Below are 25,645 nucleotides of genomic sequence, written 5' to 3' on the forward strand. Positions count from 1 at the left end.
TATTAAATGAAAATTGTAATCATCATTATCATCCTTTATAATATGGGACTTTAAATCTTCAATAATTTGTCAACATGTTAAACAAATGTTATGTTTGGATAAACATTACTAGGAAAAACTGCTGTGTGGAAATCAATGAAATTTGATAATTACCTGGCAGACAGAGTGTACTCACTGCTGTTAAACAGGGATTTGTAGCTCTCTCTTTCTCTCTCCATGTCAAACTTCAAGATTATCGAAAAATCCTCAATATAGCAATTTTCTGCTGTGGAAAACTGCTGCTACAAATTGCCAGTGTCATACCACCCTAAGGGGGATATGAGCCACTTAAATACACATTGCAGTATCTGCTGCAGGTGCCACTTAAACATACACAGCAGAATGTGCTGTCATTCAGGGCAAGGGATTTGGAATATTCTCGTTATCTAAACTAGAAGATACAGTATTATATGCTTTTTGAATTAGAAAATACAAATGTATTTCTAATTTGAAATACTAAAATGTCCAGACCCCAGTTATAACTGATAGCAATACCAGTATACCAAATATACCACCATGATTTACATTATCACAGAATGCACTTTTTATTATATATATGTAGATAACAGCAATAAAAGGTATGTAATATATTATAATAAGAAAACTCTGTGTTATATTATTGCTCTGTTGGGTAATTAACTACAAAGACTTGCATGGTCACACACTGGTTAATGTGGTACAGTGCACATATGTGAGTGGAAAGAAACATGTTAAGCAATGTATAAACTATTGTGCTGTGGATCTTAGGCATCAAACCCTGGACAGTTTGAGAATGATAATGATGCCCTGTGGCAGCGAGGGCATGTCCCAGAGACAGTGGTGTCTCATGGTCGAGTAGGAATTAACACTGACACGCCGGATGAAGCGCTGGTTGTCTGTGGCAATATGAAGGTGATGGGGACGGTCATGCATCCGTCTGACAGAAGAGCAAAGAGGAACATTCAAGAGGTGAGCCTCAGGCAATAGCTGTGCCACTCTGAAGTACACTGCTGAATACAAATATAATCCAAGCGACACACAATATGTGGCTTCTTCAAAACACATCAAAAGTGTGACCTATGTTTAGCAGCAACACCAACCTCACTAAATAAATATATATATACACTTATGCTTAGACTTGTATGGTGTATATATAGCATTTTACAATTTATAGTCGTGGTTGTTCACAAACCTTCCTAATAATGCAGGAAAGTATCACCTCAGCCGGTAGCATTTTTACAGTTGTTATAAGCAGTGTTTCTCCAAAATGCTTTCTTTATCAAACCATACTCACATTATTACATAACATTTTTGAAAAATAACAATTTTTATTGCATTCATTTGACAACTGGTAAGGACCACATTAGTTGTAGTTGACATATTGTATTGCCTTGTACTGTGTGTTTGCAGTTTGCAGAAATATAATACAAAATATTTAGTGTTTCCTACTCACACATTGTTGTGTGATGTGTGTATGATGACTGATTATATTAGAACAATAACACAAACCCTCTGAGATTCTACCCGTTTGGTTTTTGAAATCTAACCTTACACACAACTGCTTATTGATATAAGATTTCATATGATTTATTAAAATTAATTTGCCTTTTGTGTAATGCAATTTGAAAGTCTTACTTATACACTTGCAGTTTATAAATGTGATGTAGTAGAAATGAGTGAACATTAGACATTTTGGATGATTTTTTTTTTCTCTTTATTATTCAGGTGGACACAATGGAACAGCTCAGAAGAATAGCTAAGATGAGACTGGTAGAGTATGACTATAAACCGGAATTTGCAACAGTCATGGGAATAGATTCTCTTCATGAAACAGGTGATCATTTCCTTCCCATTTCTTTCATTAATGCTTCAAAGTGCATTAAAGGTTTTCTTTCAAGGCCAGCATTCATTCAAACCCGCTTCTCTGTAAAGTCAATCTTGCAATACCACCAGAAGAGGACCAAGCACAAAGCCTAAATATATATTGCAAAAACCAGCTTTGCCTTTGAGATGTGCTCTCTGTGTCTGAGGTGCAATTTGGACTAAAGAATGAAGCTAATGAAACTCAGGCTAAAATCCAGGCAAGGCAGATGGAGAGAAATAATGGGAAAGAGGGTTCAAGCAAAACATTACTGGCTTAGGATAGAAATAAGTGTTTGTCACCAGAGGACAAACAAGTTACCAATTAAGCAGTCAAGTAAGCAATGCTGAGGTAACAAAGCCAAATGTCAATTATGGTAGCAGTCAGACAAGGAATTCACAAACAGAAGATCCATTTAGAATCCTACACTTATACATCGGAAGCAGGAAGGCCTGAATTAAAATAGGCAGGACTCTCTCCTGACTAGCCACAGACTGTCAATAATACAGTTTTATAATCACATTCCAGGAATGACAGTACAGAATAAGAATATGTCCACACAGGTGTTAGGTTTTTCTGTCTACACTCGTTTCTTGACAAGTGATTGGATGGTAGGAAGAATTCACATAGAGATGACTGATCTCTATGAAAATGTAACGGTACTTACCCATTTCCAATCTGATCACCTGCTAGTCAGCAGTGATCTCTCCCACACCGCTTCAGTGTAAGGGAGAAACCACAACAATTATTTGGAGTGCAATAATACCTATTGGAAGTAAGGCGGGTGTTCTAAGGTGACAGCTAGAAGTAGAGGCCCTGAACTCTAATCTTGTTGCTGACACCTCAATTTGGTCTGGGTCTGGGAGCCGTTGCAATGGTTGTGGGTGATGACATTGCATTTCCGATTCACTGGCAGCAACACCGGAGAATGCTGAAAGGGAAGACCGCTTACCTGCATCCTGATGTTGCTGAGCAGGTAAGTCCCCCGACTGCTACAGAGGGAAGTACAACATATAAATCCATGTTCCATTATCCGCCTTTCTAAGACAGTAATATGCACTGCATTGCCTCTACTCACTTCTCCAAAACTGAACAAAGGAGAGATAAAACTGACTAATCTTGTAGCAAGTTAGTAAGATTACCTATGAGCCTGGGTTAGATTCCCTGAATACGTAAAGATGCCTACCCTAACCATGCTCCTTCCACTTTTCTAGGGTGGATGTCACATTACAGTCAGACTCACAAAACAACAACAATCTTCAACTCTATAATTTCATGCAGGAGGGGTACCCAAAATTTTTTACTAGCCTAGGAATGCTATGGCCGTTTATTTTTATTTATTTTTTATTCAGACTTTTTATTGGTTTTTCTGTAATTATGCCAAACAACAAAAATGCAGGAACCAGATCACCAAAAAGCAAGTTGATATCTATTTTTATTATCTTTTATTTATAAGGTGCCACAAGGCTTCAACAGTGACTTACATAGAGGTGTAATGAGTTTGATTCCTGGCCATGGCGTTATCTGTGTGGAGGTTATATGTTCTCCCCGTGTTTGCATGGGTTTATTTTGGGTGCTCTGGTTTCCTCTGACACTCCAAGAACATACTAGAAGGTTAAATGACTGCTATTAAATTACCTTAGTCTCTCTCTGTATGTGTATGTTAGGTAATTTAGCTCCAATGGGGCAGGGACTGATTGAGTGAGTTCACTGTTCAGTGCTGCGGAATTAGTGGCGCTATATAAATAGCTGCTGCTGATACAACAAAATTAAATAAGTACATACAAATAAGAACAATGGGTACAGATTAACAGAACAAATTGTATGGCATACAAAAACAGTTCCAACATCAGACAAAATAGGGAGAGAGAGTGAGTACATCTGAGACATGGAGTACAGACATGAGACGAAAGGTAGAGGACACTGTCCATGAAAGCGTAAATTCTACGGGGAGGGGGTAAGGAGAGACAAAAGGAGGAAATAGGAGCAATAGGCATAATGGGGTTTATTATGGTGCATAGGTCTGCAAGATACTGAGTCCAAGATATAGAAAGGTCTAGATGGGCCATGATGGTGCAGGGGCCTGGGTGGTACAGAGTCCTGGTGGAAAGTCCAGTTGGTGCAATGTGGTACAATAATTGTGGAGTTAAGAGTAGTAAATGCAAAAGCAATGGGAAAATAGAGGGGAGGGGGGGGGGGGGGGGAAGTCAGTGGCAGTAGAGCAGCGAAGAGACAGTTCAGAAATGAAGTGGGCATAAGGAATAGGTGAGGGTATTATTATTATTATCGTAGATTTGAAAGGTACCACAGTGCTCCACAGCGCCGTACAGTAGGGAAAACAAGGACATGCATAAAACAAGGACATACAAGGCAGGCAAAATAAATGCAGACATGAAAACAAAGGATATGGAGGACCCTGCTCATTAGAGAGCTTACATTCTAAGTGGAAGAGGGCACAGCTAAAGCAAGAGGAGCGAGTGTGGCTCAGAGTGGAGATTGGGATGATTGTTAGGGTGTATTAGTGTGAATAGTATCATCAGAGAGAAGGTAAGTTTTTTTTAAAAAAAGAGATGAGTTCTTAGAGAAAGTCTAATGATTTGAAGACTGTGGGAACGCCTGATTAAGCGTGGTAAGGAATTCCAAAAGTTGGGGAGCAGCATGGGCGAAGTCTTGTAGGCACGAGTGAGAGGTGGTTACTAGAGATGAGACAAGGTGCAGGTCAGAACTAAATCTAGGAGGGCAGGAGAGAGAGTAATTTGATATGAGATTTAAGATGTTTGAAGCAGTGGGGGTTTTGAGGGAATTGTATGTAAGGTTGAGGACACAGGGTAGGGGTCCAATAGAGAGAGCAGGAGTTGAGCAGCTGAATGGTGAAACTGAAGAAGGTAAATAAAACAAAACAAAGAGATGATTACAAAGTTACAATGTCCAGCACAGTGAAATAAGAAGTGCAGTGGCTGGCTGGTACAGGTAACGCTTTGTATTGGCAAGTATCAGAGGTTGTTCCCTGTTTGTTCAACTGAGTCATTTAACTGTGCATGTCCTTACTAGTTGTGAAAAAGAACGCTTAGTGGTATATTTAGTAAACTGCGGGTTTGGAAAAGTGGAGATGTTGCCTGTAGCAACCAATCAGATTCTAGCTGTTCTTTTGTAGAATGTACTAAATAAATGATAGCTAGAATCTGATTGGTTGCTATATGCAACATTTCCACTTTTTCAGACCCGCAGTTTAGTAAATATACCCCTTAGTGTAGGAAACCCCAATACGTCTCTCCATAAAGTGCATGGTAAGATAAAGTTAGAATGAATACAAACTAACTACATCTGTGCTAATTGGTCATCTGAGAAAAACAAGCAAAGAAAACTATCGGTCTTAGTCAGGCTAGATAAGAGCCAGGCAAATATGGTGCCATAAAATATTTTTTACTGATCAGCAGGTTATAACAGTAGATACCAAATTCCTGGTACATACTAAGAAAAAAAATAGTTGTCCAGATGTGAAGCACAAGTTACAATGTAGTACATATCTAGGGATTAAGGAGAAGAAAGCTGTTTGTCACTTAACTGTACACTGTTAAACTTTGTGTCTGTCTTTCAGGCATAATTGCTCAAGAGGTGAAGAATGTTTTACCGCAGGCTGTTAAAGAAACTGGCAATGTTACATGTGAAAATGGAGATACAATAGAAAACTTTCTGATGGTAGATAAGGTAATTCTATATGTTTTCACTACTTTTTATTATATCAGCTTAACAATATAACAGTAATTATCTCAAGCAAATATAAATGGTTGATGATAATGAAAATAAAAAAATGAAGATACTTTGTTGCACTCATTGTTTGATCCCTACCTACTATCATTTCTCTGATATGCTCATTTTCATCCCAAAACACCTCTTTCATAGCCTGCCCCAATCCTTCAGTCTCAATTTTCACACCTGCCCTGGTTTTCCTCTTATGCCAATGACTACAATGTGCTCAGGGTTTCTCAGGACACTTCCCTTTTTTTCCTACCAAAAATGTTAAACTCACAATGCTTATTTTCCCTCTACAGATGCACTCAGATTAACATAAACTGGAAACGTATGGTATAGATACTATGGTCTGAGCAAAGTCCAGGCGAGTTGGTTGTCTGTTTTGTGCTTCAAAAAGTATGGGAGTCCTACGTATGTTGTGTTTTATCTTTAAACCCTTCTTCCTTTATCCCTCTTCATTCATGCTCCCATTGATTCCATTTATTAATTTTTTACATGTACTAGGATGATGAGGGAGAACCTCTTTAAATATTTTACCATATGGCCATGCTTTCCACATCTCTTATTAATGGCTCTCATTTGTACAAAACATAAGTGTCCTACTAACAAATCTGGTTTCAGAAAAGGTGTCTAGTTGCCAGAGTGGAAGAAAACGGGAGCAAGCCAAGGTCAGTGCAGGCAGAAGTGGAGCATAGTTAAACATGCCAAAGTCAGTACACAGGTACCTGATATCAGCCCTATACTAATATAATTATTTGTGGGCTCTAGATGTTACCCAGTGGCAATGTTTATGCCTTTATAAAAATAATCCATAGAAAAAACCTGCATTTGCTGGATAATGTACTATTTAGAGGCTATAGATTAGTTTGTGTGGCTCTGAAACGTAGCTTATATGGGTGTAGAATTAAGGTGGCGCAGTATGCTCAGAGTTCGTAATGCAGCACCTGATTAAGGGTTAATGCCATCCTAGGTTAATATGCTCATAGCATACAGGTCACACATTGGGGTCTTAGTTACACTTATCATATCCGTTAGTGTCATCTCACTCCCATCTGGGCTTCTCCTGGCTGCCTGTGGCATTCCTTAGCACAGTATCACCATTTATAAACAAACAGTTCCTGTCTGTTCTGCTGCATGTGTGTAGTCATATTGGATTCTTCCCTGTGATCTTTTCAGTCCAACCAGGTTTTCGGCAGCTGTGCTCACATGACCTATGCAGCCAATAGACACTGGGAGTGTCCTATTTAAACCATTTCCTGAGTCCAGCTCATTGCCAGAACAACTTTCTTTCTTCTCCTGAGGATAGTTCACTGGCTCCAGGCTTCATTTTTTTCCAGCACTGTTCCTGACATACTCTGCGTTTCCTAAGTGCCTGTTTCTTAGCAAGAACTCTGCACCCTCCAAAGGGCCTGTTTTTCAGCAAGTGACCTCGCCATCTTCTCCAAGGTTCCCTATTTCTTACTCCCAAACATCTCTGGGTTTCCTACAGCACTCCCTTTCTGCACTCTTTAACAGTATGTCCAGGTAAATCAACCATTACTGTTCAGCAATAATATCATCACATTAACAATGAAAACATACATTTAACTTTACAGAAATGCAATCTAACAGAAGTAGTTCAATATTTACTTTTATTCAATAGCATTCTCCAGTAACTATTTGTATGCAGTATACACTAGCATTTCAGTTTAACAACACAAAAATAGTTATCAATTATTGCCATCTTATGATGTCTCATCATACTACTTCACATATAACACATTTATCAGGAAAAAACTTGTTTATGCCATACCCCAGTTTATGTTTTTCAGCTAATAGTGCAGCCTGTAGTGTTTCTATAGCTTTAATGGTGCCTTTTTCTGAGATGATATAAAAAGTTGTAGAGAGCACACATAGATTTCTGTAAGCTGTCAAGACTAATGGTTTATTATGCACCAGAAATGTCTAGAATATCCCTCTATTGCTGCTTAGCTACATACTGCAGTGCCCTACACTGAATCCTCCACAACTGACAACAAACCTTTAATAATGCATTAGCACATACAATTGTGGTATGAGAATACCAACAAAATAGAATGTAAGGGGTGGCTTCTTTTAATTACTACTCAGTTTTTAACATGCTATTTTCAAGCCGCTACAGAGATATGAATGATTGCTACTGAGGGTGAATATGTGAAGGTTGAGGGGGGGTTGTCACTCCTGCACATGTTGCCATTCTTGTCTCTTCTACTTGCTTATCCTCAAGCACCTGACCAAGACTGAATCCTTGTCTCCAACCTTAACCAATGGAATACATCAAAGTTAAAACCTTACTACATTTGTCTTTCATATTTTATTTTTATTTACTAATCTCTAATTTTAAAATGAATATGAGTTTATTCTACTCAATGTCACAATTTTGCAATCACAAATTTTTGCACCGCGTCTAAAAGCCTAGTACCCTAGGCTGCAGCCTAGTCAACCTATCTTTGATAATCAGGTAATGTCTACAGACTGCAGGGTGGTAACAATAATGGTGAGGGTAAAGGTGCTAATTATTTGTGTAAAACTTGCCAGATAAAGAAGTAGTCAATATATAATAGGAGTCCCAGCTGGCTTCCTCCAAGTCGTGGTTCACCACAAGACACAGATTTACCCAGATCCTGTGAAGTAGTGAAGGGCATACATCTGCTCTGATTCGGGTCACAACTACTTCCCCCTTTTGAATTATATTTAATTGACTTATAGAAACTTGTTTGATATACCTAAACTGCTGTATGACTACAATAATTGAAATATTTTATACATGTTTACGGAAGTGAAAATTGTTATAATTTTTTGATTTGTGTAGTTCCATAATTTCATTGAATTGAACATAGTGAACATGAATTACATTGCCAGAAACTGAATTAATTTGCTGGTCCCATCTCTGGAACCATGGGCTGTCACAGACTCTAAGGGTCTTATTTATCAAGGAACACAAATGCAGACATGTGCTATATTAGCATCAAATTGCTCTGTGCATGCTCAGAAGCTAATTATATGCCAGAGAACACAAGTGTATCCAATTCATTTTCGAACGCCTACCATTTCAGGTGTGGAACAGAGAGGGAGCTGGGTGTATGTACGTAGTCAATATACAGTAAGGGCGTGTCAAGCTAAAGCACACGCAGTGGCATCTGATTGAAGCTTTGGGCATTTCAAGTGTATATGTTTGTAAAGAAATAGGCATGGTGTATGGAACCAGTGTTACAACCCCTTATTCTAATCCATACCCGGACTGCACTTGTTAGCCCTGTTGTTATCAGGAAGTATCAGTAATGGAACTGTAACATCTCCTTAGAAAAGCACTTCAGGGGTTAAATTCCACCTCCACAAGGAACACTCAGAAGTTGAGTGAATTAAGTTACCATTGTTATTTCTGTTTGCTCCCTATTGTCCACTAGTGAGCTCTACAGACAGCCAGGAGCCGGGACCCAACAGGGGTCACCTGAGGGAAGACACCAGGGGAAGGTAGGGGAGAGGGCTGAATAGTATGAGAAGCCCACCAATCGACACCTTTTGCAACTCCCCTGGGAAGACAGTTCCCAAGAAGGGATTATGAGGTGATAAAAGAGGCTAGCCTGGGAACTGAGAGAGAGAGAGTGACTGACTTTGGTCAAGAGATTTACTGAGGGACATATCTCACTGGATTTATTTGAACTGATTTCCTCACTTGTTGGACCTGCTATTGTTAAGGGGACCTTGCTGTATTTAATCTTGTTCTGCAGAGTAAATCATATTTCTGTTTTTCCTCTAATACTGTGTCTGAGTGATTTGGAAACCACATATCTTCACAATGTTTTTCTGTCGTATTACTTGCACCAGGTACAGATCTGGTCTAAGTGCCGATTACTAGTTCTGACAGTCGTATATACATGCTAGTACATGTGTCTGCAAACAGGAGTAACTGTAAAAATGCATTTCATATACAGTAGACATTAATAACATAATTTATTTTATGGTAATTTTTTTAAAAAAGTTTTGTTAATAATGGATATATAACAGATGACATTAATATTTACGTTAATTTTTTAAAAGAATGCACAATATGTTCATTTTGCGTGCCTTAATGCATCAGGCCCTAAATAGTTAAGTACCATTTTGTTGTTGTATTGATGTGGATGAGTGAAGCTTTTGCTAGATCCTGTACACATGTAAAATGATCCAGAGAATTGGACCTGTGCTTTATGAGCAGAAACCATAATGTACAATCATGGTATGGGATTTCCTATACGAGTGCGTTATCCAGAAAGTAAAACATTGATGCTGTGCAGCAATATTGGCATGTACACTGATGATCCCCTTCACAATTTAATGGGGATGGAATACCAGGGGCATTATGGAGAATGACAGGAGTAATATTTAAATGTTTCAATAGATTTTAAACATGCTGCTCCAAATAAAGAAAACACCCCGTATCCAAAATGCCTGAAGTCTAGATTATAGACCCGATGCCTTAACTTGTATTTAGTTGTAGAATGTATATTTACTCTCGAAGTATGAAGGATAGATATTGTTCAATGCTTTATCAGCAGGTCTGTTAACAAGTCTATTCTGTTCTATTCATGACATGTTTGGCAATGTGTATATTTTGTGGTTTTCATAATGAGTGGACAAGATTAGAACTTGGGGAGCTCCCACCATTACAAACTTGGTACCCAATTTAGAAAGGCCGCAAATAGGTAGCTCATGTTGTGGGAGACCAATCTGGCTGGTTATCCTTATATTTGTTGAGATAAGCACTGCAAGCTGTCTCCAGTATGCGCGGTTCCGTCCGGTCAGTCTGTGTGCCTACTACTAATGCACATTGTGGTCTCTGCCTATGGTGTCTACTGCGCAAGCACTATTCTTTATCCCTAATGCATATGAGTGCCGCAGTACTGCACAGACCTGCATTATAGTACTCCTTGTGCATCTACCCTGTTTCTCAAGACCGTTTACTGCATATACAAACTTGTATCCTGTGTTCAATAAGCCAACATTCTGGTTAAGATTGCAACATATGTATTAACCTTCTTACTCACATCTGCTGACATTTGTTATAATCTAGTAGGCATCTGCCAAAACATATATATCAGTGGCGCACGCAGGGGGGGTTTCTGAGTCTCCAGAAACCCCCCCCCCTGCGCTAAGTGGCCGCTATAGCTGCACTGTCCTATACAGCAGCCGCGGCGCTGTCAAAGAAGCGTCCGCGGCGGTGCTGTAGTGTATACAGCACCGCCGCGGACGCTTCTTAGACAGCGCCGCGGCTGCTGTATAGGACAGCGCTGAAGAAACGGAGCTCAGCAGCTCTCGCGGGGGTTTTTTTTTTTTGGGTCCGGGGGGAAACCCCCCCCCCCCCCCCCCGACAATCCTCCGTTCGCCCCTGTATATACAATATACATGTTTGCAGGAGGCAAGGCACTGATACCCTTTTCTGCGTTAATCATGGCATAATGGGAAGTATAACTATACTCAAATGGGTCCAACTGAGAACCAATGAGTGGGCAAAGCAGTGAGAGCTAGGTCTGAAGCTAATCTCTCCCATGCTTAGGTCAGGATCACTCCCTGGCACACAGATGGCACAAAATAAGTAATATGTCCCATTCATCTTCTCTCTTTCAGGACCAAATCTTTATGGAAAATGTTGGAGCTGTCAAGCAGCTTTGCAAACTTACAAATAACCTTGAAGTTAGGATTCAGGAGCTTGAAGTGTGGAACGATAAGCTTGCCAAACTAAAACGGATCAGCAGTTTAAAACAAACTGCTACTGAAAGGACTCCTTCAAGGTTAGAAAACATCTGTTAATTGAAGGTGTAATTACAGCTAGCCCAATAGTCATGAATTATTTACTTGAAATGATGGTTGAAATGTCAACAGCCAAAATGTTGACACAATTCTAAAGTTATAATCATAATATGTACATGTTCATAAGGTCTACACAGTTAAAATGGTAACATGTAAAATGTTGACAGGGATGTGATTCCCCAAGTGCCAGCATGCCCTGGCAGCCATGGGTGTGCTGGTGTTTGTATTACTACAAACACCAGTGTGATACCCTGTGTGGTGGTGTTTTAATGTAACAAGTTCAAATTGCACCTTTTTCTATGCACCAGAGAGGTAAGGAGGTTTATCCACAGACATTTAACAAGACTAAAGTATATTCTGAAATAATTTTCTTTTATTCAGAAGAATTACTCTGATCTAAATTTTAGAAATGCACCACTATTTCTAAACAATAACTTATTATGATAATGTTTGTGATCTATAGAAGTGACTATTTTCATAAGAGAGCACATAAAATAATTTAAAGGACTACAAGTATATAATAATATTTCTACGTCTTATTTAAAGACTTTTTTTTAAGAATATGTTGTAAAATTGTATAAAAAAAGACATTTTAAGGACATTTTTGGATTCCTTCAGTTATTTTATACAATGCTTCCCATTTAATTATTATAGACTGTATGTATAAATTGTTTTTTGGTTTCATTATTACAGGCTCAGCAAAATTAGCTCTGTACCGATTCAAAAGAAACCTGTGCCAGTAAAAGCAAACAAGGTTAGTCGAAGAAAAAAAGAAAATTGTCGGGTAAATTATACATTAATGCTCTACAGAACATGTGTGAAAATTAATTAATACAAATGTAATCTAGTACTTGGGTTTCATCAGGAAGCTTTATAACTTGTACTCGCTCAAGACACTGAGAACGTGTGAGAAGCCACTTACTTACACCTTGATTAGTTGCTGTATTATAAGGCATATTTAACTGAACTTGTACGAAAGACTAATTTATGAATGTAGTTATTATACATTGGTAATAAAATATTTATGTTCAGGTAAACTAAAAGATAATAGGAAGCACAGCCAACATAATTTAGGAATCAACAGTGTTAATTATAAACCAATATAATGGTAGAAAAACTGTTATAATTTTCTGTAAATACTGCTGCTACTATATACGTCTATGCTAAATAAATAGCATCCATTACCTTAACATGACTCTTATTACATTAAACTGTGTTACTTATTGCAGGAGTAAGTCCCTGAATATCACTCTCAATGAGTCCTTTAGGTGTCCAGCAACACCTACATGGCAGCTTTGACAGGTTGTACACATAACACAAGCAAACAAAGGGTCACACAGGGAAAGGCCACTTAAATAACGATTTTATCTGCCAAAGCAAATCAGTAGGAGGTGCATAGCTTTAGACCTTATGAAAATGTCCATATTTTGAAATTAGCCAATGCTGCCACTGCTGATTTATGATAATTTGTTAATCATGGCAGTAGGGAAGGGAAGTAGAGATGGTCTTTCTTAAAGCTTGCTGCTTCCAGGGCTGCTGTTTACATATTTTGCTGCGTGAGCTCTTGTTATTGCCAGCTGCCAAAACTTCAAGTGCCAGGTAACATCTAAATGATAATCCTAATACGAGGAATTAAAAAAAAAAAACAGTCTGGAGGAATTTGAGGAGAACTGACAGTCATTGGCGGTCTGATGAGAGAGGTGGTTTCAGATCTGGGCCCCTGGCTGCAGAGCTGGGTAGTAACTGTGGGGCAGAATAGAATGAAAATGCGACAAACAACTTAAACAGGAAATTCCACCTTCATTAAACATTGATTAAAAAACAGATAATAGGGTTATTTGCACATTCTTATATATTTTAAAAATATTTTACCAATTTAAACTGTGGTAAATGATTCTTTACAAATAACTTGAGCAGTAAGGTGCTGTATAATAAAGTCCTTGAGTAAAGTGCCAGTGGACTTCAAACGAGAATATTATGCAAAGATAGATTGGCACAGCAGATGTCCAGCAAAAATATATTCATAACATAGTCCCTTCCTCTTGGATTAGAAGCGGCAGCCTTCCATTGGACGCTCCTGCTGTAAATATACAATTCAAAGAGAGGGGGCACCAATAGAGGAGAATGTTTGTATGCTTAAATTAAAAGCTTTGGTGCACCTAATGGCTGTGTACCAAAGAGAAAATGTATGAAAGCTTATATGTTGGAGATGTTGGAGTATAGGTCCCCTTTAATTGGTCAGCAGCTCAAACAATGCAAAGTACAAACGAGCATATGGTGTAGTATAGTAACACCCTCCTTCCAGCTTGTGCAGATGGAGATAGGTTGCTAAAAGCTTGCACACCACAGTTTCTTCCACTGTCTGTCTAAGTTCATAAATATGTATTTATCATTATTCTCTGCCTTCTGGTAAAAAAAAAAAAAATCATTTAAAATTGTTTATAATTCATTTACATGTGAGCTATAGATCTCCGTTGACATGTAACAATTACTTTTGACATTTCCCTTTTTTTCATGACTACTCCTATTTTTTCATTCAGTAAAATCAAGTTTGAGCAGACATCTTTAACTAGTAGTGTTTCAGCAAAACCATCGTATTACACATACTGGTCTATTTTTTTGGGGAAATCTCAGAGGGGAATTCCAAGGGAGAAGTATAGCAGGCATGAAAATGCAATTTGCATAATGTTGGTCTGCCCCCAGCTGTACAAGAAAGCGTTTAGTGTCATTGTGCAGAAGTGAAGGGGCTCTGAATCTTGCCTGTCATCAAGGCCCTGTCCACTTCAGACTAAAGTGAAGCAGGATCTGGGAGGGTGGCCTACTCTGACGGAAGTCCATGAGGATTCTCCGAAATTCGGGAGTCTCACGGACATTACAGATGAGTGGGCAAGTATGCATTAGCAAACCTACATTGCACCAGAACTCCTAGTACTCCACCTGTTAGACATAGTCTGGCTATTTCACTTTCTATAAAGAATTGTCCCATGTTATAGACAACACATTTTTTGTTACAGTCTGATACTTTTTCCAGATTCCAGCCAAGGACCAGCAATGCCCCAAAAGGATTTTCCAGACTACAGTAATAGCTTTGATCTCTGTTATGGCGCTCTGGTATGTAACTATAAAATAGGAAAAATATTATAAACAAGTGCATACTGCTTCATTAGGAAATTATAATTAACTGGTATTTTGTTTAGCATGTGGCTATAATATGGCACTTGTTAACAGGGGAGGACTGGCGACATTTGGTTTGAGAGTGCACACAGGTAAGTGTGTTGTACCAGTGCGCTGGTACAATGGAAAAATTGGGGGATGTGGTTTGTCTAAAATGGGTGTGGTTCAGGGCCTGATTATCCAATAAACTAGGCTGCAAGGTTTTTGGGGGCACAAGATTTTTGGAGATGCAAAATTGTGACAAGGAGAGGCATAAAATGAAATTAGTTTGAATGAATGAATTGAGTGACAAAGATGGCCATAGCCTTTTAAAAGCCAAGCAGTGCCAAGTTTTTAAAATGTTTGAATGTGGGGGGTGGGGGGGTTGAAGGAAGACTAAATTAGGGACAAGTTTGTTTTTCAGACTGCATATTAGCCTAGGACAGATTGAACCTTTAATCAGGTCCTGGTGTGGGTAGTATAATAAAGGCGTTATTTTATACAGCCAGTGAAGTATATGAAAATGTAGTTGGTTTCAAATTTCATGCAACCCAGTATGACCAGTATTCAATACAGAGTCATTTTTGTTGACTAATATACAAGGCAGCAAGCTCTCTAGTGGCAGATGTACAATACCCTTTGCATACTACACAAGGCTGATCCTGTCCTGAATGCCAAAACCCAATGTTCTAAAATCACTGGTGGCTGCAATGCAGACCACTACAATCTCTGAAATATTTAAATGTATGCCTCTAGTTCTATAGCAGTTATGCAATTCATACCCTAAGATTTCTGGTTATTTTACAATTCAGACCCCCAGATGTCTGTTAACTTTGCAATATAGACCTCCAATCTTTGTTTGCTATATAATGTAGGCTCCCCAAATATCTGGTGGTGGTACAGTACAGACACCTAAAATCACTGATGGCTTTACAATGCATACCCCAAAATTTCTGGTGGCTTTGCAATGAAGATCACCGATCTCTGTTTCCTTGACAATGAAGGTCCCATTCTCAGTTGGCCTTATATTGCTTCCTAATAAAATCACTGGACGCTTTTAAATGCAAACCTCGAAAATCTGTGGTGGCTTTTCAGTACAGTCCCCAGATCTCTCTAATCTCTGGTTGCTTTGCAATGCAGACTGCAATATCTATGCTGTCTGTGGGGAGATGAAGTTCAGCTCTGCCAGGAAGTTGTACTCTGATTGGTGAATCGCGCTGACACAATGTAAGAAATGTAGGCACAAGACTCCAACAAGATGAAGCTACTAACCACTAAAGCTAGAATGCAAATGTCAACCATCCATACCCTTTACAAGCACATTGTATGTAATTTGGGGTGATGCCCCAACATCAAAGTTATAGGTATGCCACAATCGGTGGAGATGGAGGATATCTGGTACATGATAACAAAATGTTCTAACCAGATACTCAGTATTTAATATATGAGAGACCACATGGTACTACGGCCCAAGTGAGCCTCATAAGTGCTACACAGAGATATCATATACTGCCTTCAGGAGTTCCCTGTAAAGGAAGAAAAAAATTCAGCCATCTAGAAAGTTCAATGTAAAGGAACAAATACTGCAAGCTGCTAAAATAACACCATTCTTGCAGTTCCTTGGCTCCAAAATACAACTATATTAGCTATATCCAGAAACACACTTGAACAGAGGCCTGAAACTTTTTGCAGAAATACTGAGAGATTGAAACACAAAATACCATTTAAGCTTCACAGGATTCAGAATGACAAATCCAGAAATGACAAAGGAAGATTGTAACCAAGAGCTTTCTGTCTAGGGGAGTACCTGTCACAAACAAGATGAAGGGACTCCATCAGGTACACACCATACCTGGCATTGTTAGAAGTAAAACATCACCAGCTTCCGTGGCATAAAATGACTATGTCTAACCACCTATACACACCAGGCACGACCATACAAATGAGAGCTTGTTATCGAGAGACCCTTTTATTTTTCTGATGCTAATATATGTTTGATGTTATGCCCTTGGTTTTTTAATGATCAGGTAGACTGCTTACTTAAGTTTGTCTGGATTAAATAACTAACTACATATTAGCCAGTAGCTAGCACTATGTTACTCCCACATTATCTTCACCAAGAGTTTTTTTTCCTAGAGGAATTGTGAATATGCTTGTCTTACCAACACATATATCCTCCCCGGTTGAAGAAGAAGACATTCTCCTTAACCCCTGGCTGATGCTACTACACCTCACGTTCAACTCTCTTGTTAAAGTTTTAGCAGTATTTGGAATATCCTATATATGAAAAAGAAAAGGAAGTGCAAAAATTACTCAGACTCCTACACTGTGTGTAAAAAAAAGCATATAACTCACATTCCCAAGCAGTTTTATCCAAATAGACTTCAAATTTATTTCATATGTAGCATCTTAGATGTGTTAAAAACAATTACAAAAGAACAATATTCGGCATCAATTGCATATTCAGAATTGCACTATATAAAGCTTATGGATACATTTAGTAAAGTGCACACTGCACAATCGTAACAAGGAACCTCACCGGAACCATCTTAATGCTTGGGCATGCTGGGCAGGTGCCCAGGGGCCCCACGGGCATAAGGTTACCAACTTTTCAGTATATTATAATGGGGATTTATTCAGAACCTTTAAACCAGGCCTGTCCAACCTGCGGCCCTCCAGATGTTGTGAAACTACAAGTCCCAGCATGCCCTTCCAGCTATCAACAGGTTGTCTACTAGCAAAGCATGCTGGGGCTTGAAGTTTCACAACACCTGGAGGGCCGCAGGTTGGACAGGCCTGCTTTAAACCCTCTATATTAAAACATTTAGGTGGACTAATAACCTCAATATTAGCTGCTATCTGCACATGCGATCTTGCTTTTGCGAATACTTGACCTTGATGAAAACAACGTACATGTACTAATTGTACATAAGCAAGACAAAATCAAAGAACATAATTTTTTGAAGCCGTAAAGCTATAAAGTTTTCCTAATATTTTTAACAGTCTATGTCAGTTGCCTCCCCCTGCTAGTAGTAACACTTATTTTGTTGGCGGTACAAACAAATATAAGCTCAATTTTATCGCTAATTTACATATTTATTTCTGTGAGTGGTTGTGTAGGTAAGGCCCCAGTGCACTGCTTTGCCCAGGGGCCTATAATGCTGCTAAGATGGCCCTAAACCTCACTAATATTGTCCCGCTTTGACTGGGTATTGTCACACGCCAGAATCTACACCTCTCTTACCAGGGTCTGGTGCGCAAGTCTGGCCATCTCTGTCAGGCTCCCCCTTGGTAGCTCCGATGCTCCATCTTCCGATGGCATTTGCTATTCTGGTTTGCGGGCGTGTGCATGGACACTCCAGTCTTTAAAAGCCTTCCTTTTCACAGCATAGTGGTTCCCCACCCCCCCTCCCCCCTCTTCCGGCCTATATGAACCCCCTGTTCTGGCAAGATGGTGCCAAATCTTCATATCCAGATAGACTGCTGCTGTTTTATCATTTGGCCCATATTTCCTGTGCTTCTCAGCTAATCCTGTTATCCGGTGGCCAGCATTTTTTTGTTACGCCTGGTGTCTAGCATTCAATACCTCTCTGTTGTCCTGTTATCTTCTTTTTCTGTGAACATCAGTTGCACTTTCCAATTTCACCTATTACCCACCCAGAGAACTGCAATCTGCGTTGTGCTAGCAGCAAAGACCAAACCTCCTTGCGAAGGTCTCTGGCGAAGACCTATTCCACGTTAGATTCTCTGCCTCCATGTGTGGGTCGAGTCAAAACAAGCAGAGTGCTAGAATCCTACATTCCTGTGTATAACTGTGACAGGTATTCTGTGTATCGTAAATAGAGTTAATCATCCATATATCACCAATCAAACGTTTTGCTGATACTGAAGCTATGCATTATGTGTGTGACAATTGCTGTTAAATGATGTACTTTAAAGTTCAGACAAATGGGTATTGTCATAATATCGTATTGAGGTTACTGTCTTCTAGGGTAGATGGCTGCACTTCAGACAGATCAGCCAAGAATATCACACCAGTCAATTGTTCTGGCTTAACTAGCCGCAGCTAGTTATATTCACCATATTCAAAAAACAAAACAAAAACATAAACAAAAGTTCCTAGTCTGTCTGGCTTCTTACTAATGCACACACACACCCTCTCTTAAGTGACGGACCTTGTGTCCCACACACACACACACACACACACACACACAAAACAACAGCACTTGCTGGTCACCAATTCCACTGTCTCATAGGCATCTGGCCTGCTCCCCAGGTGATAGAGTGAGACAAATCACACTGACATCCTTTTAAACACACCTTACAGGTGAAACCATTAATCAATCTGCTGTCAGACTGGAAGATCTGATTACTGAGACTGGGCCTTATGAATGGAGCCCTTCCTCTCTCTCTCCATTCATACTCCAGGAACCCTTATACCGTTTTTTTTTTTTTGTAGCTAAACACACTCTTTGTTTTTGTGTGGGAAAGAGCTACCCAATCTTTCTTGGGTTTTAAAGCATGCAAGCAGAAAACCTGGGACATAGTCATGGCCAAAAGTTTTGATAATGATAGAAGTATTGGTTTTCACAAGGTTTGCTGCTTTAGTGTTTTTAGACCTTATTGTCAGATGTTGCTATGGTATACTGAAGTAAAATTACAAGCATTTCATAAGTGTCAAAGGCTGCTATTGACAGTTACATTAAGTTTATGCAAAGTGTCAATATTTGCAGTGTTGACCCTTCTTTTTGAATTTGCCCTGGCATGCTGTCAATCAACTTCTGGGCCACATACTGACTGATGGCTGCCCTTTTCTTGCCTTATCAATGCTTGAATTTTGTCAGAATTTGTGGGGTTTTGTTTGTCCACCTGCCTCTAAAGGATTGACCACAAGTTCTCAATCGGCTTAAGGTCTGTGGAGTTTCCTGGCAATGGACCCAAAATTTCAATATTTTGATCCCCGAGCCACTTAGTTATCACTTTTGCCTTATGGCAAGGTGCTCCACCATGCTGGTAAAGGGCATTGTTTGACACAAAACTGTTCTTGGATGGTTGGGAGAAGTTGCTCTTGGAGGATGTTTTGGTACCATTCTTTATTCATGGCTGTGTTTTTAGGCAAAATTGTGAGTGAGCCCACTCCCTTGGCTGAGAAACAACCCCACACATAAGTGGTTTCAAGATGCTTTACTGTTGGCATGACACAGGACTGAAGGTAGCGCTCACCTTTCCTTCTCTGGACATGCGTTTTTCCAGATGCCCCAAAGAATCTGCCTGTGAAGCCCTTTTTGTGCATAGCAATGATGACTGCACATGTTTCCTTGCAGGTAACCATGGTTAACAGAGGAAGAACAATGATTTCAAGCGCCACCCTCCGTTTAAAGCTTCCAGTCTGTTATTCTAATTCAATCAGCATGACAGAGTGCTCTCCAACCTTGTTGTTGTCAACACTCTCACCTCTGTTAACGAGAGAATCACTGACCTGATGTCAGCTGGTCCTTTTGTGGCAGGACTGTAATGCAGTGGAAATGTTGTTTTTGGGATAAAGTTCATTTTCATGGTCAAAGAGGGACTTTGAAATTAATTGCAATTCATCTGATCACTCTTAATGACGTTTTGGAGTATATGCAAATTGCCATCATAAAAACTGAGGCAGCAGACTTTGTGAAAAATAATATTTGTTTCATTCTCAAAACTTTTGCCCATGTCTGTATACCTCTGCCATTCACCACTTGCCCAGTGCTTCTGTCACAGTGTCTACCTTATGACAGAAGCACTCGGAAATTGGTAAATCACAGATGTATATATGTACTAGGCTTTCTGTCTTATTTGCGCTAAAGACCCAGGTAGATTGTTTGTGGTTGGGAAAAACTTCCCAGAGACTGTGTTAGTAAAAGCTAGTAAGGGTCCTTGGGTATAAATGGAGAAAGAAGGGTGGGCTCCGTTTATAAGGCCCATTTCGATTTTTCCAACCAGCTTGCAAGTTGAAGGTAAGCAGGAGTTGCACATGCAAGGTCCCAATAAAAAGCTGTTTTCTCACTCTCTCTCAGACCTGGGAGAAGGTTGAATGCCTCCTGAGAGAAACTGTAAATGGTGACCGCTAAGTTCTATATTTTGGGACACAAGGTCCTTTACAGGAGAGAGGATGTTCCTGTTTGTTAAGTTAGAAGCCGGACAGGCCAGGACTTTTGTTTCTGTTTGTTTATTTTTATGCCTGGAGAATGAGGCTAGTTGAACCAAAACACTGGACTGGTGTGATTTATCTGACTGAAGTGTGTGAAGTGCAGCTGTCTAACCCCAGGAGATGGTACTCCTAACCCGATCTTATGACAACATATATGGAGAGTAATACAGATGGTTTACACAAGAAAGAAGGTATATTTACACTCCATACCAAGATAGTTCCTAGTGGGTGTACTGCTTACCATCTGAAAATCAGTGCGGCAGAACACAAAACAGAGTCCATTCCCAACGGTCTCTTGTACATAAGTTTTTCCAATGAAGACAACTTTAATTTTTCGTTGCTCTGTAATAAACCGCAATGAAGTTGATGCATCTCTAAAGTTAAGAGTACCGACAATCTTTTGTAGAATCCTTCACCTGTCGCATTTTCTTATTTCATGATATACATAAATAAATGTTCCAGTAATGCCATATACTCTCAATTCATATTATGCCACAGTAGTGCCCCCAAATCATATTATGCATCAGTAGTGCACCAAACTGTTATTGTGCAACACAGTGGTGCCCCCAGTTCATATTATGTCACAGGAGTGCCCCCAGTTCATATTATGTCACAGTAATGCCCCCAGTTCATATTATGTCACAGTAATGCCCCCAGGTCATATTTTTCCACAGTAATGCCCCCTGTTCATATTATGGCACAGTAATGCCTCCAATGTACATTATGCCACACATAAGCACCCCAATTAATATTATGCCACACAAGTGCCCCAATTAATATTATGTCACACATAAATGCCTCCAATTAGCATTATACCACACATAAGTGCACTGAATCATATTACGCAACATTAGCCAGTGTATGCGACTATTGAAGACAGCAGATCCGCAGTGGGATCCATTTTTTTTTTAATGCCGCTCCTGGGTGCTGACCCCTGATCTCTACCAAAGGAAACAATTTATATAAATATAAAAATACAAAACATTTATCAAGCGTATAGTTTCAACCAACACTTAATTTTGTGTTTGCAGCAGTATCACAAAAATCATACCCTTAAAAAATTATTTTATCATCACTACGGGTAATACATCTGCACTGTAAGTGATGTTAGTAAGTTTGGACATTCGTGTACCTTATAATTAAAATACATAAAGAAAGAAAGAAATGTAAATAATCATAATGAAAAATATAGGTCTCCCCTCCAAACTCTGCATGGAAAATCTCCTGATTAGCAATCAATCAAAACCCCATCATACAATACTTCCACTCTTTCATCCTTAGTGCAGCATTCTACTGAAATGTATATATAGTTTATATCAAATATATGCCAAATCCTGTTAAAACATTAATCGCTATACACTGGAGTTCAACACTTGTAGGGAATGGCTGCATTCTGTGCAGGAAGTAATAATAATGGAGAATAATACCCATAAATTACACAACAAAGAATTCATGTTCTCCGATATATGGGGGAAATGCGACAATTTCACGAATCTTCCCTTTCCATCCAACACAATCCTGACCTCTCTGTATATGTTGGACGGGTTGCAATGTTATATCCACCAATACTACTGCTATAGATTAATGCAATATTGCATGAAAAATGTTAAATAAGTAAATATCACTCTTTGAATTATGTATTTTACTTTAGCAGGTCAAATGCTTAAGAATGTTATGCTGGTCATGAAAGCAGTTATAACTTGTTCCTTCCATTACATGCTAGAAATATGCTAACTAGTACTAAATTAAGGACTATTCTTACAAATACATAACATTTGTCATTTGTTTATTTGACTAGAAATCATTTGATTCAAAAAGTGGTATTATACATGTATGTTGTTACAATACACTGGGGCTCATTTGTAAGAGGATGCATTTACTCTCCGAATGTAAGTAGGTAATGACACACAGAAAAAAAGAATATTTATGTGCATATATTAAGTCAGACGCGTCTCAAGATGTATCCAACTCAAAAATAGTAGAATTTGCAGCAGAAATAATTAAAGGTATACAATTGTGTATACTTACACCCCATTTTAGCGTACAAGATGGTGAGGTGGTAATGATAATGACAGATGAAATGCTGGCAAGATTTGCCCAACCAAATTATATAACTCACTTGATGTATAGAAACATTTTACAATCACCCCTATTGTCATGACTATCAGCATAATGAAATGCAACTGCCAAACTGTCCTATATTAATTGGTCTCCATGTTTCAGTCCATTGTTTATTTCTCATCTTGTCTGACTTGCTATTGAACAATGAGAACAAATAGTGACCATAAATTGTCTTTTAGTGCCATGACCATTTCTACGTTGTATATACTGTATGTGCAAGAAGAAGCCACTGAACGGGAACCACTGCCACAGTAAGTATTTTGCCTTTACATATATCATTTTTTTTTCAATGAGATAATAAACTCAATTTTGTTGTGTTTGTGCAGTAAATTGAGATGTCCATTCCTGTCAACCTTGCCATCTATTCTAAACTAGATCTGACCAATGGTTAGTTTACTCTCCCAGCATAGCTACAACTCTGAGTGAATGAGACCAATATTCCCACCAAACTATTCCAGTCCATTACAGATAATAGCAAAACACCACCCCATATTTCCACACAAACTACATTACAAATGAATCTGTCATCTAAACATATTTTGTTCAAGCTTGAGAAAGAAATGAAATCCTTAGTTTCTAGAAAGGTCTTTTAACAACTTTACCAAAGTGTTTTCTTTATTTTATGCTGAAAATTCCTATTAGTATTGTAATCATGGCTTTCTATTGCTCTTTTTCCCACAGGATTAATTACACCAGTATTGCAAGCTCAATAAGACCCTCAGTTTCCACAACTATGATGGGTATGTTCCATATTATACAGTAATTTTGAATATTTTTTCACATCATATCTTCTAATCTGAGTTACAAAATAGTTACAATACAAAGAGGCTAATTTGGGGAACCATGACAACAGCTGTTTAGAACTCTCACTCTTATATCATTAGGAACATTATGTTTAATCACTTTTGTATAACTGATAAAGCAGTTATTTAGTAAAATATTGCTGAGCGGAATTACTCAGGGTGCAGGGGAATTAATCAGGGTGCAGGGGGTGGGGGGGTGGGAGTCCTTTTCAGGTCCTAACACCCAGAAAACCCCCACTCTTCTATCAAAAGAGCAGGAGCACTCTTCTAAACTAGACCTCTCCTCCTATTCTCCCTATGGGGAATGACCATACCTCATCTGCCACTATTGCTGGGTATTAAAATTTTCATACTTATGCTGTACAGATATACAGGGGAGGGCTGGCAAATTTTAGCCTGGGGTTCAAGACTCAACTTAGTAACCTATTAGGAAGATTTTAAAGGAAAAAATACAGGTGGCCCAGTGACCCAGCCCAAGGTAGCCCACTATGGGCCCAGCCCAGGGAACAGATGCCCCCCCACACCCGCCCCCCAGACCAGCCTGCCCCTGCAGATATTTGTCTACAATATTAATAAAACTGGTTTTATTCTACAGCTGTAAGTAAGACCACTACAACCATAGCGACTACATCACTTGGACAACTGGCAATAAGTTTCTGTGGTATTTTTCCCTGTGATCGAGAATACTGCTGTTCGATTCAAATGACGAGGCTGACAAATATCAGTTCTGAGAGACTGGGGACAACAGAAAACAGTATGTGTACATATGAATACACGCTACACTACTTATTAATCATTCTATTATATTACACAATTTATGCACTATATTTCTAAGCAATTATACATAGTTCTTAGTATTATTTATAGTAGGTACAAATAAGCTAAATTCAGGAACTCTAGGGAAACTGATGGTGGGAGGGAGGGCAGAGTAGATAGTTGTAAAGCATTTCCAGTAGGTGTAGACAGTGAAATAATTTAATGATGCTTTTGATTTATTATTTATTAACATTTATTTATATAGTACCAGTATACTCCTTAGGGAACAAACAAAGTGATACAATAAGACTGGGTATTAACAAGCAGACAAAGATGCAAGCGGGTCCTACTCACAATCTTGCAATCTATAGGAAAATAGGAGTTTGATACAGAAGGGTAAGTGTCGCAGATTGCACATTGGTCCGGTCAGATTGTAATGTGTAAAAAAGAATTTAGTGGGGCGATAAAACCAGTCACACAGTAATATTTGTTTGCGTTGTCTGTAGGTTTTTTGGTTATAGAAAAAACAATAAATATAAGTTTTATATGAACAGTAAAGGAATGGTAATTGAATAAAATAGTGTATAGGGGTTAAGAAGGTGGTTTAAAAATTTGATAAGCTTACCTAAAGAAGTGAGTTTTTAGGGAACGCTTGAAGGTTTGGAGGCTTAGTTAAAGTCTTATTTATGAGGGAGGTAATCCCACAGAGTGGATGCAGCCCGAAAAAAATCCATCCTGTACACAGGAATGGGAGCAAGTAATGAGCGAAGATGACATCTTTGGCAGAGTGCTTCAAGAAGTTTATATGGGATAACAAAAAGCCTAGAATTAAAAGCTCAATATTCACCATATCTACAATAACCTGAGAACTGGGTGTACTGACCTTTCACGGATATTATCAAGTAATGCAATTACATAATGACAGGGCATGTCCCTGCTATAATGAAAAAAATGGTAGATATTAAGAGGGTTTTTTTCAAGGAGGATTTCTTGCAATCACTTCCTTGGCTTCCTAGTAAACACAGTCCAACCTCGACCTAATATTTCCCACAATCAAATTTTCACCTATTTGGCATAGATAGATTAATCAATACATTCAAATGAGAACTTCTGTCACCATTAACACAAATCTGGAGACATCCATTTCCCCCTCCAGTAAAGTTTGCTCAGCCATGAATAAAAATAGGATTT

The 25,645-nt window shown here is 38.8% G+C and overlaps 1 protein-coding gene across 1 annotated transcript in view; it reads left to right on the forward strand.

Annotated features, from left to right (window-relative positions):
• Positions 1–25,645, forward strand: part of MYRFL (myelin regulatory factor like) — a 130,598-nt gene that overhangs the window by 50,342 nt on the left and 54,611 nt on the right. Inside the window, exons 11-19 of the mRNA XM_075205988.1 lie at positions 787–987; positions 1,744–1,852; positions 5,478–5,587; positions 11,258–11,421; positions 12,134–12,194; positions 14,472–14,551; positions 23,075–23,146; positions 23,577–23,635; positions 24,294–24,452. Coding sequence (XP_075062089.1) covers positions 787–987; positions 1,744–1,852; positions 5,478–5,587; positions 11,258–11,421; positions 12,134–12,194; positions 14,472–14,551; positions 23,075–23,146; positions 23,577–23,635; positions 24,294–24,452 — 1,015 coding nt within the window. The remainder of the gene's footprint in view (positions 1–786; positions 988–1,743; positions 1,853–5,477; positions 5,588–11,257; positions 11,422–12,133; positions 12,195–14,471; positions 14,552–23,074; positions 23,147–23,576; positions 23,636–24,293; positions 24,453–25,645) is intronic.

This window comes from Mixophyes fleayi, chromosome 4 (assembly GCF_038048845.1).
Source record: "Mixophyes fleayi isolate aMixFle1 chromosome 4, aMixFle1.hap1, whole genome shotgun sequence".
NCBI lineage: Eukaryota > Metazoa > Chordata > Amphibia > Anura > Limnodynastidae > Mixophyes > Mixophyes fleayi.